Raw genomic sequence first — 15400 nt, forward strand, 5'->3', positions numbered from 1 at the left:
TGGATTGAAGGTACAGCTGACAAGAATTGCTGACAGATCACATGTGCAGTGGGAGAAAGAGAAGAATCAAGGAAGAGCCAGGATTTCTGGTCTAGAAATAGGATGGAATTGCCAATTAATTGAGGTAGGGAAGACTATGAGGAAAAGATTTGTCAGGAAAGCTTAAGAGTTGGAACATGCTGGAACATGTCAAATTTGAGAGTTTATTAGTTACACAAGTAGGCATGTATATGCAAGTTGGACTGCAGATAGAGATTTGAGGCTCTTTATCATATAGGTGGTATAGGTATTTAAAATCCGAGACGAGATCATCAAGGGAGTGGTCATAGACAGAAAAAAGCAGGCGATATTGGGAGGTTAAGAAATAACCAGCAGAGGAACAGCCAGTGAGGTGATGACAGAGAGGAGCTGGTATCCTGAAGGTATCAAGGAGGCAGTGTCAGTGCCACTAGTAAGTCAATAAAGCGTAAAAATTGATTATTGGCTTTTGCAACTTGGAGGTCATTAATGACCTTGATAAAGGGCAGATTTGGGCAGAGGAGGGAGAAAAGCTTAAATGTAAATTGGTTGAAGAGAAAGATGAGGAGAGGGATTGGAGATAGCTATCACAGACAGTCCTTTCAAGAGGTTTTTTCCAAAAAGGAAGCAGGGTAATAGAATGTAGATTTAAGAAGTGAGGTGGAGATTGGAAAGGTAGCAGCATGTTTGTATGTTGATGACTAGAATTCTGAAGACAGAGAAGATTAGCAAAGCAGGAGTATGGGGACAGTTGTTCAAAGATGTTGAGTAGGAGAAAAGGCTTGGGATCTGGTGGGGACTTGAAGGGTTGGTCTTGGGCAGTCTGACATTCCTTCATTGTTAGAAGAAGGGAAGCAGAATTCTTGTGCAGTGCTAACGACCATAGGAAGATGTGAAGGAGCTTTTGGAGAGAGTCTTCTGATTGTTTCTTGGAGATGTATAAAGGAATATCCTTGCTGCAAATGAGGCTGGGGAAGAAAATGTTGGAGATTTGAAGAAAAGGAAGGAGTCATAAAATAGACTTATCAGAGAATAGGAAAGCAATGGGAAATGTGGAACTTGGAAGGCAGTGGTAAGGTCTGTTGTAGATTAGTGGTCACAAATTTGATACAAAACAAATGGGACAGGTTGTGTGTTTTTCTCCAGGCATATTTTTGGTTGCAGAGATGAAGGATAGGTAGAGTTGGATTTAACTACTACTTGTAAACATGTTTTGTTAAGGGAAAAAAGTGAGAAACAGGCTAAGGGAATTATAATGTGTGTAGGGAAGTGATTTATGATAATTGACTGTGGAAGTCATTAGGCAGGACAGCAGAAGGTTAGGAGACAATGCAAACATTGCAGGATCAATGGGAGGAAGGTCTTCATAGCCTTAAACACTTGTTAGAATTAGGGTACTTGTGGAGATTAGTTTTAAAGTTAGGAGAGGTGTGTTGGTTAGGAGTTAAGATTATGAAGAGGTTGCAGTTACTAGTAATGACAAGGTTTCACATATATTCATGGGTGTAAGTGGTTAAAGTAGAATAGAAAACATTCAGAGAAAGGATTGAAAACCTGTGTGTGACTTTGTTAATGGCTTTTCATGAGTTCCAGAGTACACAGTAGGACTTTTTAGGGGTTTCAGGGAGAGGTGGGGGAGTGTATCAGAGGTCCTCTTAACCCCACTGCTCAGAACAGAGGCCAGCTCAGAGCCGCTACTTATTATATACATGGTGAATGAATATCATTTGGGTGATAGAATATCTGAACTATTTCTTGTTGCTTATGCATGTATTGGTTTCTTAAATGAAATGTGATAATAGGAGGATAGTCAGAGGATTGATCAGAATAAAATGCTGACGATCACTTGCCCCCATGGACTGTTCTGCCCCCTCCTCAGGAGTCCAGGCTGCCACCTGGAAGGTGTAAGCTTTAGGCAGCTGGGCACACAAGACTTAGCCACAGTGGGTGGACATAATTTGTTGTTTGCAGTGGATTTGAATGTATTATTTTCACTTATTGTGGAATTAAGTTTTTGAATAATATAAATAGACTAATAATGTCCTTTGACATTTTAATGCCAATCTCTACCTCAGGGGGTACACTATACAATTATAACATTTGAATTACAAACTTTTCTGAAACAAGCATATTTTTTATTCATAACTTGATTAGAAATCTCTGCCACCAGAATTTTCTGTCACAACTAGCATCAGGGCTGGACTAGGAACTAGATGTGGATATTTCTTATTTTCTATTCCTTGGTTGCTGTTGGTAGAGTTGTTAAACTTGAGTCATTAAACTTGATATGCCAAATCAGTTTTTTTCTTTATTTTCTTATAAAAACTATTGTTACCTATGGAATTAAACCCATAGTCTTTTAGTTTCTAATGAATTATTCCCATTACTTAATTACATTTGATTAATAGCACCTTATATCTCTTTTTTCTGTAGGAATTAGACTAAGTCATAATATTCAGGAACTTTTTCACCATTAACTTTTAATCACATACCTTAAATTGTGTAGAAATTATATGGTAGCAACAATTAGGGTGACTTTCACCTTACATGTATAAACTTGGGGGGAGGTGTTTTTATGCTCAATTAGACAATGAAACTGAGGTCACATGGTTATCATGTGAAAGAATAGAATTGGATTTTGGTTGGTCTATCCTCAGAGCTCGTGATTTTAATCCTTAAACATAACTGTCTCACAAAATTTTATAGAGTTCTCATGATATTGGTTTGGTCCTCAGGTAGCATTTTCAGATTTTATAAATGATATTAAAAACTCAGATGTGTGTTACTTTCTTTATTCAGCAGGAGTTGCTTCTCCATTTATACACATACTAGATAGCATGGCTGTGACGCAAATAAGGACAGATACAGATATGATACAAGACCTTGTGGAACCTATAGTTTTGTGGGGAGACAAACTAATCAATCATACCAAAAAAAAAATTAGAAATTAAAACTAATTTGGGTTTCAAACTCTGAAATATATAGTGCTGTTCTGGAAGGAATTGACCTGATCATGGAAGTCGGGAAGCATCTTTGCAATCAAGGATGCCTCTTAGAAGAAATCATAATTCACCTGAGATAAAGAGGCAGTGGAAGCCCTAACTGTGTACAAAGGGTGGGGAGGAAGAGCATAGCATGTACCAAAATCTGTAGAGAAAAAGAACACAGGTTTTAAGAAATAAGGACCAGTGCGTTGTGTGGTGGGGAGCATGGTAGATCATGAGGCTAGAAAAGATAGCAGCATTAAAAATTTCTCTTATTATCTCAAGAGCAATGGGAAGCCATCAAAATATTTTAAATAATGGAGTACTGTGATTGATTATATTTTGCAAGTTCTTGGTGGTTATCCTAGAAAGCAAGAGTAGACTGGAGTTCTTTTAAAGTCTATTGAGGTAGTCCAAGTAGGGGATGTTGTTGGGATGTCTTGGGCTAATGAGAACAGGCCTGGATAGAAGTGGATGAAACTGAAGAAGTGGAAGAAACTATGTGAGGGGAACAGTGCCAAGCCTTGATGCTGAGATTGTTTTCCAAGTAGGAAGAATAGCAAGTGCAAGTGTCCTCACCTGGGGCTAAGTTGTTTTTTTTTTTCTTTTTTAAAGAAAAAAAATGATATTTTTAGTGTTTCTGTACAATTAAAAATGTAGGAGACAAAATCCAAAACTTTTTACAATGAAAACAAAATCACTTGCTGTTGAAAAGCAATTTTATCCCATAAACTTAATTGCCATCACAAAGTTGGAGGAGAGGGGTCAGAGTACATCATTAAATAAATGACACTACTTTAGCAGATTCCAACTCAAAAGATTTCTTAAACATTCTGAACAATCATAACATTAATTATATGATATGCTAGCAATATGAAAAATAACCTAAGTTGCCTTTGCCTTTTGTCTTAGTACCAAATTTTATTTGAGGAAAGAACGTTGAAAACTATAACTTTGACTGTGAGTTGAGGATAATTGATATTTATTACAATATTTTGAGATAAAGAGAATAGAATTGGTTAGACCTTGTACTTCTGTGTTACTTTTAGAAATTAAAAAGTTTACCATCTATAAAAATTTCAGTTTTGTCATATGCTCATTGGAAAGTAAGTACACATTTTAAGGTTATTTTAATTCCCAAGAGGTAAAATTCAGGCTGCTGATGTACTCTACAAAGCATGATTTTTGTTTTCTTAAAGCAGTTGTACTTAGAAATCATGTTAATTTTTTGTTCATTTTTGCAGAAAGGAAATAAAGCAAAGCAGTAAAATTATGACCTTGTTAATTTATAATATTGCTTACTTTTTAGCTAGAAGAGTGAAGCACACATTTTATGTTTAAACAGAGTGAAATGGCCCTTTGGCTGGAGCCCAAACAGGGAAGAGGAGAGAGTAGGAAATGAAGCTGGAAAGGGAAGTGGAGTAAAGAATTTGAATGTTTCTCTAATAACACTGGGGAGCCCTTGGAGATCTGAAGCAGCAAAGCAAATAGGACCTGATTTATAGGGTAAATCAACTCACCCTGGCTACTCACTGGAGAACTATTGTATACAGGGCAGAGTGGAAGCACTGAGACCAGTAAGGAGCTGTAGACTCAAAACAGATCATGTCATCACTCACATTAAACCCAAGAACCCTAAGCATTCAAATTATTTTCAGATTTTCTTTAATAATATAAAACTGATTTGATAAATAATCTAAACTTTGCTGATATATGTAATAAATGAAAAAAAAGAACAATTTCCCTTTAGAGTTATTTTTGTTATGTTAAGTGATATAGTTAAAAAGATAAGCAAGTGGGAGATTGTGGTTTTATCCTAGGTCTTGATTTAAAATATGTTTGTTGGTTGAGACTTCGTGCTATCTCCACTTTGAGTCTCCAATTGCAGCATATGATACCTGAGGTTAAAAAGCAGTATTTTGAATGTTGCATTTATAGATTCAAAACTAATAATGAAGGCAACATTTAAGGAATGATCAGGAAAGTTTGGAACTGTATTTAATTTTGTTAGTTTATATTCTCTTAAAAAGTAAAATCATCAGGATTTTAGGATAATGATACATTATCATTGTGGAACAGAAAATACTAGACCAAATCATAAAAGAAAATAAATAGTCTCACCCTTGTTCTCTGGAGACATTCACTATGAAATTTTTGAGGTATACAGCTATATGTGTATATGTTAATCTAGTTTTTCTTACTTAGCCCTGTATTGTGAACATATTTTCATACCATTCAAAGTATCTTATTTTTAATGGCAATATAGTATACAATCTATAGTTTACTATAATTTTTAAACTAGATTTTGCTGAAAATTAATTTTTATTTAGATTTCTATTTCTTAATTTTTCTATTTTGAAAAAATGCTATAAAGAAGTCCATCCTGGGCTGGGGTCCTAGCTCAGTGGAAGAGTGCTTGCCTGCCATGTGTGAGGCACTGGGTTTGATTCTCAGAATTGCATATAAGTAAAGGTCCATTGACAACTAAAAAAAATTAAAAAAAAAAAAAAGAAAGAAATCCATCCTTTGGCTACCTTTTTGTTCATATTGTTCTCTTTGTTTTTGTAAATATTTACTCCCCAAGTATTACTGCATGATGAAAGGACACAAGATTTTAAGGCTTTTGCTGTCTTTTACAAAAACATCCCAGAAAGATTGTGCTCACAGTCTGTCTACAGAGAATGCCAATTTTCCCATATCATTGCCTGCTCTGGGTATTATTGCTTTTTTTTTTTTAATGAATTTTTACTGTTTGGTAAGCAAATAATTGGTATCTCACCAGAAAATTTATCTTATTTTATTTTTGCTGTGATGTAGGTATTGGAGAAGACAGAAATTTTAAATAAAATACCAACTGAATCTAAGAACTTGTTAAAAACAATACAATATCTTAAGTAGGTAGGGCTTATTCCATAAATGAAAAGATTTTTCGACATCATAAAAATCTTTTGATTAAATTCATTATGTTAATAGACTAACTTGGGAAGAAATTGATAAATTTCAAAACCTAATTTTAGGTTTAAAACACATATAAGGAAAATGGAAATAACAAGGTAAGTTACTTATAGCAACCATTACCTTTAAGACAAAAAGTTTAGATCATTCTCATTAAATTCAGCATATTGAGTAAAAATTAGCATGGTATTTGAATTTTTCATATCATAAAACAAGAAAATGCCAGGTTTATGGGTTTTGAGAAATAAAAAAATTATCTCAATGCATTCATTCTATAGTGTTTTGAACATTAACAAAGTAGAATATGTTTGCTGTATTTGTGTATATGAATTGCTTATTCATGTTCTTTTTGTACTTTTTATTTAGGCTTATCTTTTTCATAGTACTTTAAATATTATAGAGCAGTAATAACTCATTTTCAATCATACAAGTTATATATTTTCCTCAAATTTGCCATTTTTTCTTTTGATTTTTAATGTATATATTTTTTGTTTTTATATAGCCAAATCATTGATATATTGGATATTATGCTTATAAAATTTTCTTTCCATGGAGATGACATAGAATGTCCCATGTTTTTTCCTATGAGTTTTAATGGTCATTCAGTTTAACTTTGAGTTCCTGGTTTCTTTATCTGTATATGAATATATGTGTATGTATCTTTTCTTTTTTTGGTGTTTAGAAAGGAAGTCGTGCTCTATCCCTACTGACTTCTCCTGCTGCTGGTATAAAAACAATTGATCCTCTGCCTTTGCGGGAAGATTCTGAAACTAATCTCCCTAAATTTGCTGAGACAGCTCTTCCGGTTTCCAAAACTCCAGAATATCCCACAAACACTCCCAGACAGTTGCCTTCTCCAATGGGTGTTCCCTCCTACTGGCATCCTGCTCGTCGAATTCAGGGCTCCCTGAGAGATCCAGAATTTCAGCATAATGGTAATTATTTTGGTTTAATTTTTTTGCCTTTTAAAATGAAAGTGGCACGGAGAGGTAAAATGCTATAAGTGTGTACTACATATATTTATGTATGATATATATATATATATATATATATATATATATATCATATATCATGATATTTAGCTAACATGATATCATATATCATGATATTTAGTTTTTTTGTTTATTTGTTTTTGGTCACTCTGTGACTATAGCATGGTTCATTTATTATTCCACTTTCAATGAGCATTGAAGTTATTTCAGTTTGGGGTACTACAAATAATGCTCCCCCCAATCTTCTTGAGCATGTCTTTTTGTACTTGTGCTCACGTTTCTGTTGGGTAAACATAAGGAATGGAATTGCTGGGTAATGAAGCAGTCTTTAGTTATGATAATGTTATATTGTTTTCCACGGTGATTCTGATAATTTTACTTCCACCATCTGTGAATGAAAGTTCTTGTATACCAACCTCACCAACAGTAGGCTATTATCAACCTTTAATTTTAGTATTCCTGTGAGTATTTAGTGGTCTTTAATTTTGATTTTAATTTCTATTATGTAATTATTGATGAGGATGAACAATGTCACACTCTAACCTGATCACAGAAGTTTTGTTTCATATGGGATGGTACACATATTATTGGAGCCATTTTGTCTTATTATTTTATAGATTTCTTCATCATTTCTTGTTACATGTTAAAATTATATTTACCCAGGTATCTTTCATTTAAATGTTCTGTATTCCTTCTTGAATTTCTCAGCTTCTATGTCATGTCTTCTTTTTTTTATACAATACAATGATCTTGACATATCATATATTTGATTCAAATGGGGTATGAATTCTTATTTTTCCACGTTTACAGATTGCAGGATCACATTGGTTATACAGCCACGTTTATACATACAGCCATACTAGTGTCTGTTGTATTCTGCTGCCCTACCTATCCCCCCTCCCCTCCCCTCCCTTCCCCTCCCATCACCTCTCTCTACCCAATCTACTGTGACACATTTCTCTCTCTCTCTCTTTTTTTTCTTTCCCTCACACCATCTTTATGTAATTTTGTATAACAATGAGGGTCTCCTTCCATCTTCCTGTTTTTTTAAATAGGAAAACTCTCTTTAGGACACTGGGTTATGATGCACTTGGGTTCAGTTTTTACTTTTATATGTAAGTGTGAGTTGTGTCTTAAGTTCTTACTCATACATATGTGGGTAACCTCCAGATACTAGTAGCCCCTTTCCTCCAGGCTTGATGGCCTAGATGTAGAATTTAAGACCAGAAATTGTTTTTCTTTAGCATTGTTAGGCATTGCTCTGCTGTTTTCTGGCCTCCACTGTCACTCTTGAGAAGTCTCATGTTGTTTTCATTCTTCGTCTTTTGCATGTGTCATTTTCTTTTCTGGTAGCGTTTGGAATCTTCTCTTTACACCCAAATGCCCTGTTAGTCCACAATGCTGTGTGTTGGAGGGGCCTCTTTATTCATTTTACTGGTACTTTGTAGGTACAATCTAGAAAATTCTTAATATGGGGAAATTTTCTTAGATAGTAATTTCCTTCCCTTCATTTTCTCTTTCTGGCACCTGTTATTCAGAAATTGGATATGATTTTTTCTTTTCTTTTCTCTCTTCTTTCTCCTATTTTCTGTCTTTTGTTTTAACTTGGTTTTTATCATTTACCTCCCTGTGTTTTTTTAAAAAATCGCTATAATATTTTTAATTTCTAAGAACTTTTTTTTAATGCTGTAAACTCATTTTATATGGCATCACATTCTTACTTCATAGAAAGGAGTGTTGTATCTATTTGAAGAGACAGTTTTTAAAATATAAATATTTATGTGGTTATATGTGTATAAAATCCTGTTTTGACTATGGCACCCTTGGTCTCAGGGTATCTGATGAGCCTTTGGAGACAAAATCTCCATTTATTCTTTTAGGAGAGAAATATTTATGTCACTATGTAAGTTTTAAGAAGAACCTGAGGGTCCAGCTGTTTTGCAAAAGACTTTTAACCTGTTTCCTGGTTCATCTGGCCTTCACTACAGCTTGCTGTGAGACTCAGTACTCCCAAACCCCACGCCATGAGGGGCAGAAAATGGTTGCTTCTTGTTTCACTCCTCTACTGGCTTAAGAATTCAACTTGCTTGAACTACACACCTCACTCACCTTTGATTTGCCTTCCACTTTCCAAAATTTTGTTGCTGTTTTCTTGTCTTACATGTCTTTGTCCTCTGGGTTTATGTCATTTTTATAAATGTGTATATCCAGCCATCTCTAAACAGGAGCCTACTATGTTTATTTAATGTTAGATGAGTATTACTGAAAAGAATTCTAGGAAGTTATTCATAGTTTGTTTTTGTACTTGCAGTGTACATTATAAATTAATGAGGGCTCTTTGATAGTAATTTCTACTGAAATATAAAACTTAATAAAATTTCTGGTCATCTACTTTCTTTAAGGGTTTACTGTAATGTCTTAGTTTGTTTTGTGCTGCTGTGTTAGAAAACCTGATAAATGAGTAATTTATCATGAACAGAAATTTATTGACTCATGGTTCTGGAGGCTGGGAAATGCAGGCTAGAGGAACCGTCATTTGGTGAGGGCCTTCTTGCTGCATCATCCTGTGGCAAAGGGCAAAGAGGAGGCAGGAGAAAAGGAAAAGGGAGCAAACACCCCACTCCTGTGCCAATGGCATCAGTCTGTTCTTGAAGGTGCATCCTTCATGACCTAAACAGCTCTGGAAGGTCCCACCTCCTCATGGCATCTCAATGGCAATTCACTCCTGATATGAATTTTGGAAGAGACAGACATGATGTTTGGTGATTTTGAAGGATAAATTCTTGTGCTTTTCTTTTTCTTTCTTTCTTTCTTTTTTTTTTTTTTAGCGGGGAAAGCAAGGATGAATGATTTCCAGTTACCTCAACATGAAGGCTTTCATGATGAAGGTATTTCAGTCTCATAACATATAAGATAAAAATACAGGTTCTTTTATATGATAGTTTATATATTCGATTAGCACTTTATTGCCTACAAAGTATTTCCACAGATGTTTCTTTCATTAGATTCTTGAAACAGTGATGAGGATGAAATTATCCCCTTTTTACAAATAAGTAACAGGGGTCTAGTGGTGAAGAGTATTCTTTATGGCAAACAGGTGATAAGAGGTTGCACCTTACACACAGCAGGTGCTCTTTCTGTTCTTCTACCCTGTCTAGCTCTGGGCTTTGGAATTTGGCCTACTATTACATCCATGTTTTTTCAAATGCCTGCATATTGTCAATTTTCAGTTCTTGAAAAATATTTATATCACTAGGGAAAATGGGCTTTTTTCTCCTGTGCAGTTTCCATTCTGACAGATTCATTGGCAGGAAGAATTTTGAATCCTTAGGTGAACAATTGAAATCATTGTATTGATTCATCCAAAGAAGTATGGAATAACTGAATTTGTAAATTTTGAATTGGGAAATAAATTTGAACTTAATACATTATATTTTAGATTACATATGTTAAAGTTTTTTCTTCCTTTAGTAAGTTTGGGACTTTTTTTTTAGTATTTATGAGCTAGAAATCAAATAGTTATGTTTTAAAATGCAAAATATTTGGCAACTTTGAATCACATTATCTTTTCTTTTTAGTAGAACTGTGCTTATAAATAAACATTATAGATTTGTTTACTCAGAAATGAGGAATTTCAGCAATAAGGAAGAATATTCAAACATTATTTCTGTACTTAGTGAGATTATTTTAGAAATATGATATAAGAATGATGTTAATATATGGCTTTTGTTTTTAAAAAAGTTAAATTTTTTTTTTGCCCCAACTAGATAGCTGTGCTTTTGAAAGTAGGACAAAACAGTGTCATGATGAATTGTTTCCAAGTAATACTGAAATCATTGGCTGTGTTTAATTAATGACATTATAGGATTTCAGGAAAGGGAAAAAATGCTCATTTCAGATTAGATTGATATCTATGTAAGATAAACTTGGAAAATTACCATGAAAATGTTAAAATCTTACATTTAATAGATTACTATTTTTTTTCTGATAGACCAACATTGATATAATTATAAGGCTTGATGTTTTTAATTTTCTGTTAATGTTACATAAAATATCATATTTATTCAGGAGGTATTTTTGTACAGAACATAATCATGGGATTTTTTTTTTCATTACAGATGAGGACAGATTGTCTGAGATTTCTGCTCGCTCTGCTGCGTCTAGCCTTCGGGCTTTTCAAACTCTGGCACGAGCTCAGAAAAGGAAGGAGAATTTCTGGGGCAAAGCATAAACCTTGTTTTTATCTAGGGAACCACTGGCATAATTTTTCTTTATTGCTCACTGTGTTTAGATTTTTTTGAGTATCTGAATTTTCTTCTGACATTTCCAGTTTAAGTGAGTTGATTTGTCAATATTCATTTTACTTGGAAAATTTTAACACATGCTTATACAAGTTTAGCTCTTAAAAATTCTTTTACATCAATCCCAAAATTCAAAGACCTAGATTATATAGTTCTTCACATGTTCTGTCATTTGTGTTAGATGTCAAGGATTGCTGGTGAATTATGACTTTCACCCATCCAGAGAATAAGCTAAAGAAATAAAGTGAAAATTAAGATTCCAGTATGGAGTACACATTTCCCTAAGATTGGTTTTATGTGTCTTTATAATTGTAGATGTTGTAAAATGAATTTGTTGTCCTTTTAACTTTTGTTTTAGTGTTTCTATATGTGGTTGCAGTGTTATTTAAGGTAATTGTACTTTGAAAATACCAGCTGTATATATTTTTCTTATTTATATGACAAAGTTTGCTGAGAGAATATGTATATTTTTGATCTTTGTGTGTATTCTATTTGTAAAACAACTTTGGCTTACATTTAATAATGTCTGGGTTTTGAAAATTATTTGTATAATGGAAAATTATAACTTTGTAGACATTTTGAAATAAAAATTGATCAAGTGTGTTTGGCTTCTTCAGAAAGTTAATACGTGGAATGAACAACTGTCTTTTAGAAATATTCTACTCATCACAGGTTAATCAAAAGTTTTACTTCTTTCTCAGCTGTCTAAATGTAATGAAGCTGAGTCTATGATACATTTTCACAAATGTAGGAAAATTTAGAATTTCAAAGCAGACTCATTTTTAAAACATTTAACACAAGCTTTTTGAATCTATTACTCCACTTACTGGACATGTTCAGTTGTCTTATTTACCTTATAAATCATGATAAATTTAAGTTTCTAAAAATGTGGATTTTATAAAATCTTTACAATATTACGCAAAAAGTATGAAAGACGAAATATACAGAATATTAATGTCCATTGGATAGAAAACAGTCTGTTATAAAGTGCTTAATTCGGTCAAAAGTGCTTTTACAATCACTGGTTCACAGTAACTTAGTCTTATATTGTGAAGTTGTAAAGAATTGTAGATATACTGATTGCCATCATTACACTAACCTTTTAAAATAATTTGTTTATAAATAAGTTTATCGAGGCATTAAACATGGAATTAAAGCTTGGACTTGGGGAATAGCTGGCTTTGAGAACAAAAATTAGCTTTATACAAATGTTTTCTGAGGCATAATAGTTGTAATATAAGTTTGGAATTTACTGTTCCTCTAGAAGCTTAAAGGCATCAATTATTTTCTTCCTCCTTAAATGTTGGTTGGTTTGGTTATTTGGGACAGTTTTTAATGGCTGACCACTAATACATAGTAAAGAAAGAGATTATAGCCAGCTTTCCGTGAACTGCATAATTTATAGTCTTATGTTACAAAAAGTACAGACTGTAATATCTGAGTTTACCCATTACTGTGAATCATGCCACATGAACTTGATCTACCAGATGTCAATTAGAATAGGAGACTTCTGGAGCCAATGTTGTGGCCCTACTCTGTGTGATGATTTAGTTCTGCAGCAACCTACTGGCCACCTCTGTCTTAAAACTACCCAGAGGACCAGGGGAGAGAATAGTGTTGAGGGATCATTACTGTTCATCTCTTATACTAGAAGAGCAATATGAATGATAGGAATTTGAGTTGGTGGGTAAATAGTCTAAATTAAATGAGACCTGTCCCATGAGTTGTGCTAGTATTTAGGAGCTGAGATCACTAATTCAACTTTTATCAGTTATTAAGGCAAGTGTTGATATATTACAAACTGAAATTAAGAAAAATTATAGCTCAATAAGTGTGCACAGCTGTATACATTTGTGAAGCCAATACCACAGTGAAGATATAGTTCCATCACCCTTACAGTATCCTCATTTTCCTTAGCAGTCAAATTTGTTCCATCCCTTGTCCCCAAGGCAGTCACTAATCTGTTTTCTGTTGATAATTTTAGTTTGGGAAAAAATTTATATCAATGAAATCATCTTTTATATCTGTCTTTTACTTAACAGTATTTTTGAAAGTCATTCATGTTTTGGTGTACATGTTCCCTTTTAGTTTATTCCCAGTGGTGGACTTTTAGATTGTTTGCAATTTGGAATTCTAATGAATAAAGCTGTTAATTCCTATTTGTATGCAATCCTTTGTGTTGACATAAGATTTCATTTATCTTTGGGAAATGCCTAGGAAATTCAATCTCTATTCTCTTTTAATATAACTTCTACTTGAGTATATGTATACAGGTACAGTATACTCACATCAATATTATGAACTCATAGCTTGGTCTTTTTGTCTAAATATCTCAAAAGTCAGACTGAGGAGTGAACATCAAAATCACAATGAGAGGGTTTTCCCGCCCCCATCTTTACCCCGGATGCTGATATTCTCAGTTTCCTGATTGAGAACCCAGATTAAAATGCACAGATGTACATAAATACATGAGAGATTTTGCAGGTAAATTTTTTGTCTCATCTATGGATTCCTATAGGAGTCTGAATTCCAAGCTAAGAATTCTGGAAGGATGATGCTGAGAATTAAGGATAAAGAACATGATAATATGTGGTAGGAAAAGTTATAATACGAATTAAGCATAAATATTTTATATATGGAAAAACAGACTAAATGATGGGTCCAATGTTCTTACTTGAAATTCACCCATACCACCTCTTCTGGTGTGTTTATGCTAAAATTTAAGACCCACCGTGATTCATTTCTCTCAGTTGATTTATCTGAGAATTAAATTCCCACTTTGCCATCGTGGAAGATAAATATCTTTTCTAGTCAGGAAAGCAGAGAATGTGATCATTGAATTGTTGCACAAATGGATTCAACCAGTGAAAGTGAATTAACATATGAAATAAGTTTATCCTTACATAGAGCAGTGCTGAGGTTGGATAGCTAAGGAGCTCAAGGATAAATTGTTTCTTTGTTGCAGTTTTATATTGATAGCATTCAAAAATATTCTGACTCCTGGAAGTTTATCAAAAGAATAAATATTCTAAAATGGTAGTTATCCTAGAAACATTTACATTTGGTTCTGGAATATGCTTTTGGTACTAGTACATGTGGTGGGTAGTTATCATGTTAATGCGCTTTTAGGTGTTTGTCAAACTGCCATAATCACTCCATTTCCCAAGGTGATTTTGTTGTACAAAGGCTACTCTAGGCAAAAGAACAGTCTCTGCTATTGGACAGTAAGGGTCGTGCCCCCCTGGTCATAGCTTGTGCCTCCAGTTTACCTCATGGATTAAAAGTAGGTCAGTGTCTCTTCAGCTCTGTGTAGTGGATTTTTGGGCTAGTGTTGACTTTGATGTCTAAATGTGTCTTTTTCTTATAATGACTGGAAGCACAAAAACATAGCCCTTGGTTCTTAGGCATAGAGCTAAGCTTCCATAAGTCTCATTTTATGCTTCATTCCCATAAATGTGTTTCAAACATGGGGCAGCTTGCACATGGCAGGTGGAGTGCAAGAGCCATCCTTGAAAGATGGTACCCATTTCTCTTCCACCAAGGACTCTATTCATCATCATGGCTTTGTTGTGCCCCAGACCTCTATCAGAGCATTTCCTTGGAAATTGAGTGAGAAATGAGGACCTGGGGGAAACCGAGCCACCTTTGGAAGTCATAGTCTAAAGCCAATCTGTAGGTAAAATGATATTTGATGAGTTCACATAAATTCAAACCATATATTGGATGATTTAGGTAATGCTGGGAAATTGTTCGATTCCCCCCCTGTATATTCTATACCCAATAGCTTGCTGGAGCTGGCTAATGGGCCCACTGTTAAATATTCAGGGGTTTTGTGAGCTGGTTGTTGAATCATCAATAGTTTGGCCACAGTGGGAGTATTTACATCACTGAAATCAGCAAGCACTATAATTCAGGGCTGCTCCTGGTTATGCACCACAGACAATTGATAAGCCCATTTCTATAGCCATAGAATTAGTCTCTCTTAATCTTTTGTCTGACAGAGAAAACAATCTACTTCAGAAAGGAAACAAGAGGCAGCTCAAGATAAATTACCAAAAGAGTTATACCATTTACATCTTTCTTGGCTTATACAAAATATAGTTTGGTTTAGATTCCTTTCTTGACTGAAATTAATCTAGATTTTTTTTAA

General features: G+C 34.1%; 1 protein-coding gene across 9 annotated transcripts in view; it reads left to right on the top strand.

The window, feature by feature from the left end:
• The window catches only part of Saxo6 (stabilizer of axonemal microtubules 6), a 35372-nt gene extending 21963 nt beyond the window's left edge, over positions 1-13409 (top strand). For 7 of the 9 annotated variants that reach the window (XM_013360123.4, XM_040280340.2, XM_040280341.2 and 4 more), the window contains 3 exons: positions 6640-6892; positions 9778-9837; positions 11068-13409. In XM_013360123.4, coding sequence (XP_013215577.1) covers positions 6640-6892; positions 9778-9837; positions 11068-11180 — 426 coding nt within the window. In that variant the 3' untranslated portion in view covers positions 11181-13409. The remainder of the gene's footprint in view (positions 1-6639; positions 6893-9777; positions 9838-11067) is intronic. The other 2 variants (XM_021728693.3, XM_040280344.2) reach the window with 1 other exon arrangement.
• Positions 13410-15400: the final 1991 nt, after the last annotated feature.

The sequence above is a fragment of the Ictidomys tridecemlineatus genome, chromosome 6 (assembly GCF_052094955.1).
Source record: "Ictidomys tridecemlineatus isolate mIctTri1 chromosome 6, mIctTri1.hap1, whole genome shotgun sequence".
Taxonomy (NCBI): Eukaryota; Metazoa; Chordata; class Mammalia; order Rodentia; family Sciuridae; genus Ictidomys; species Ictidomys tridecemlineatus.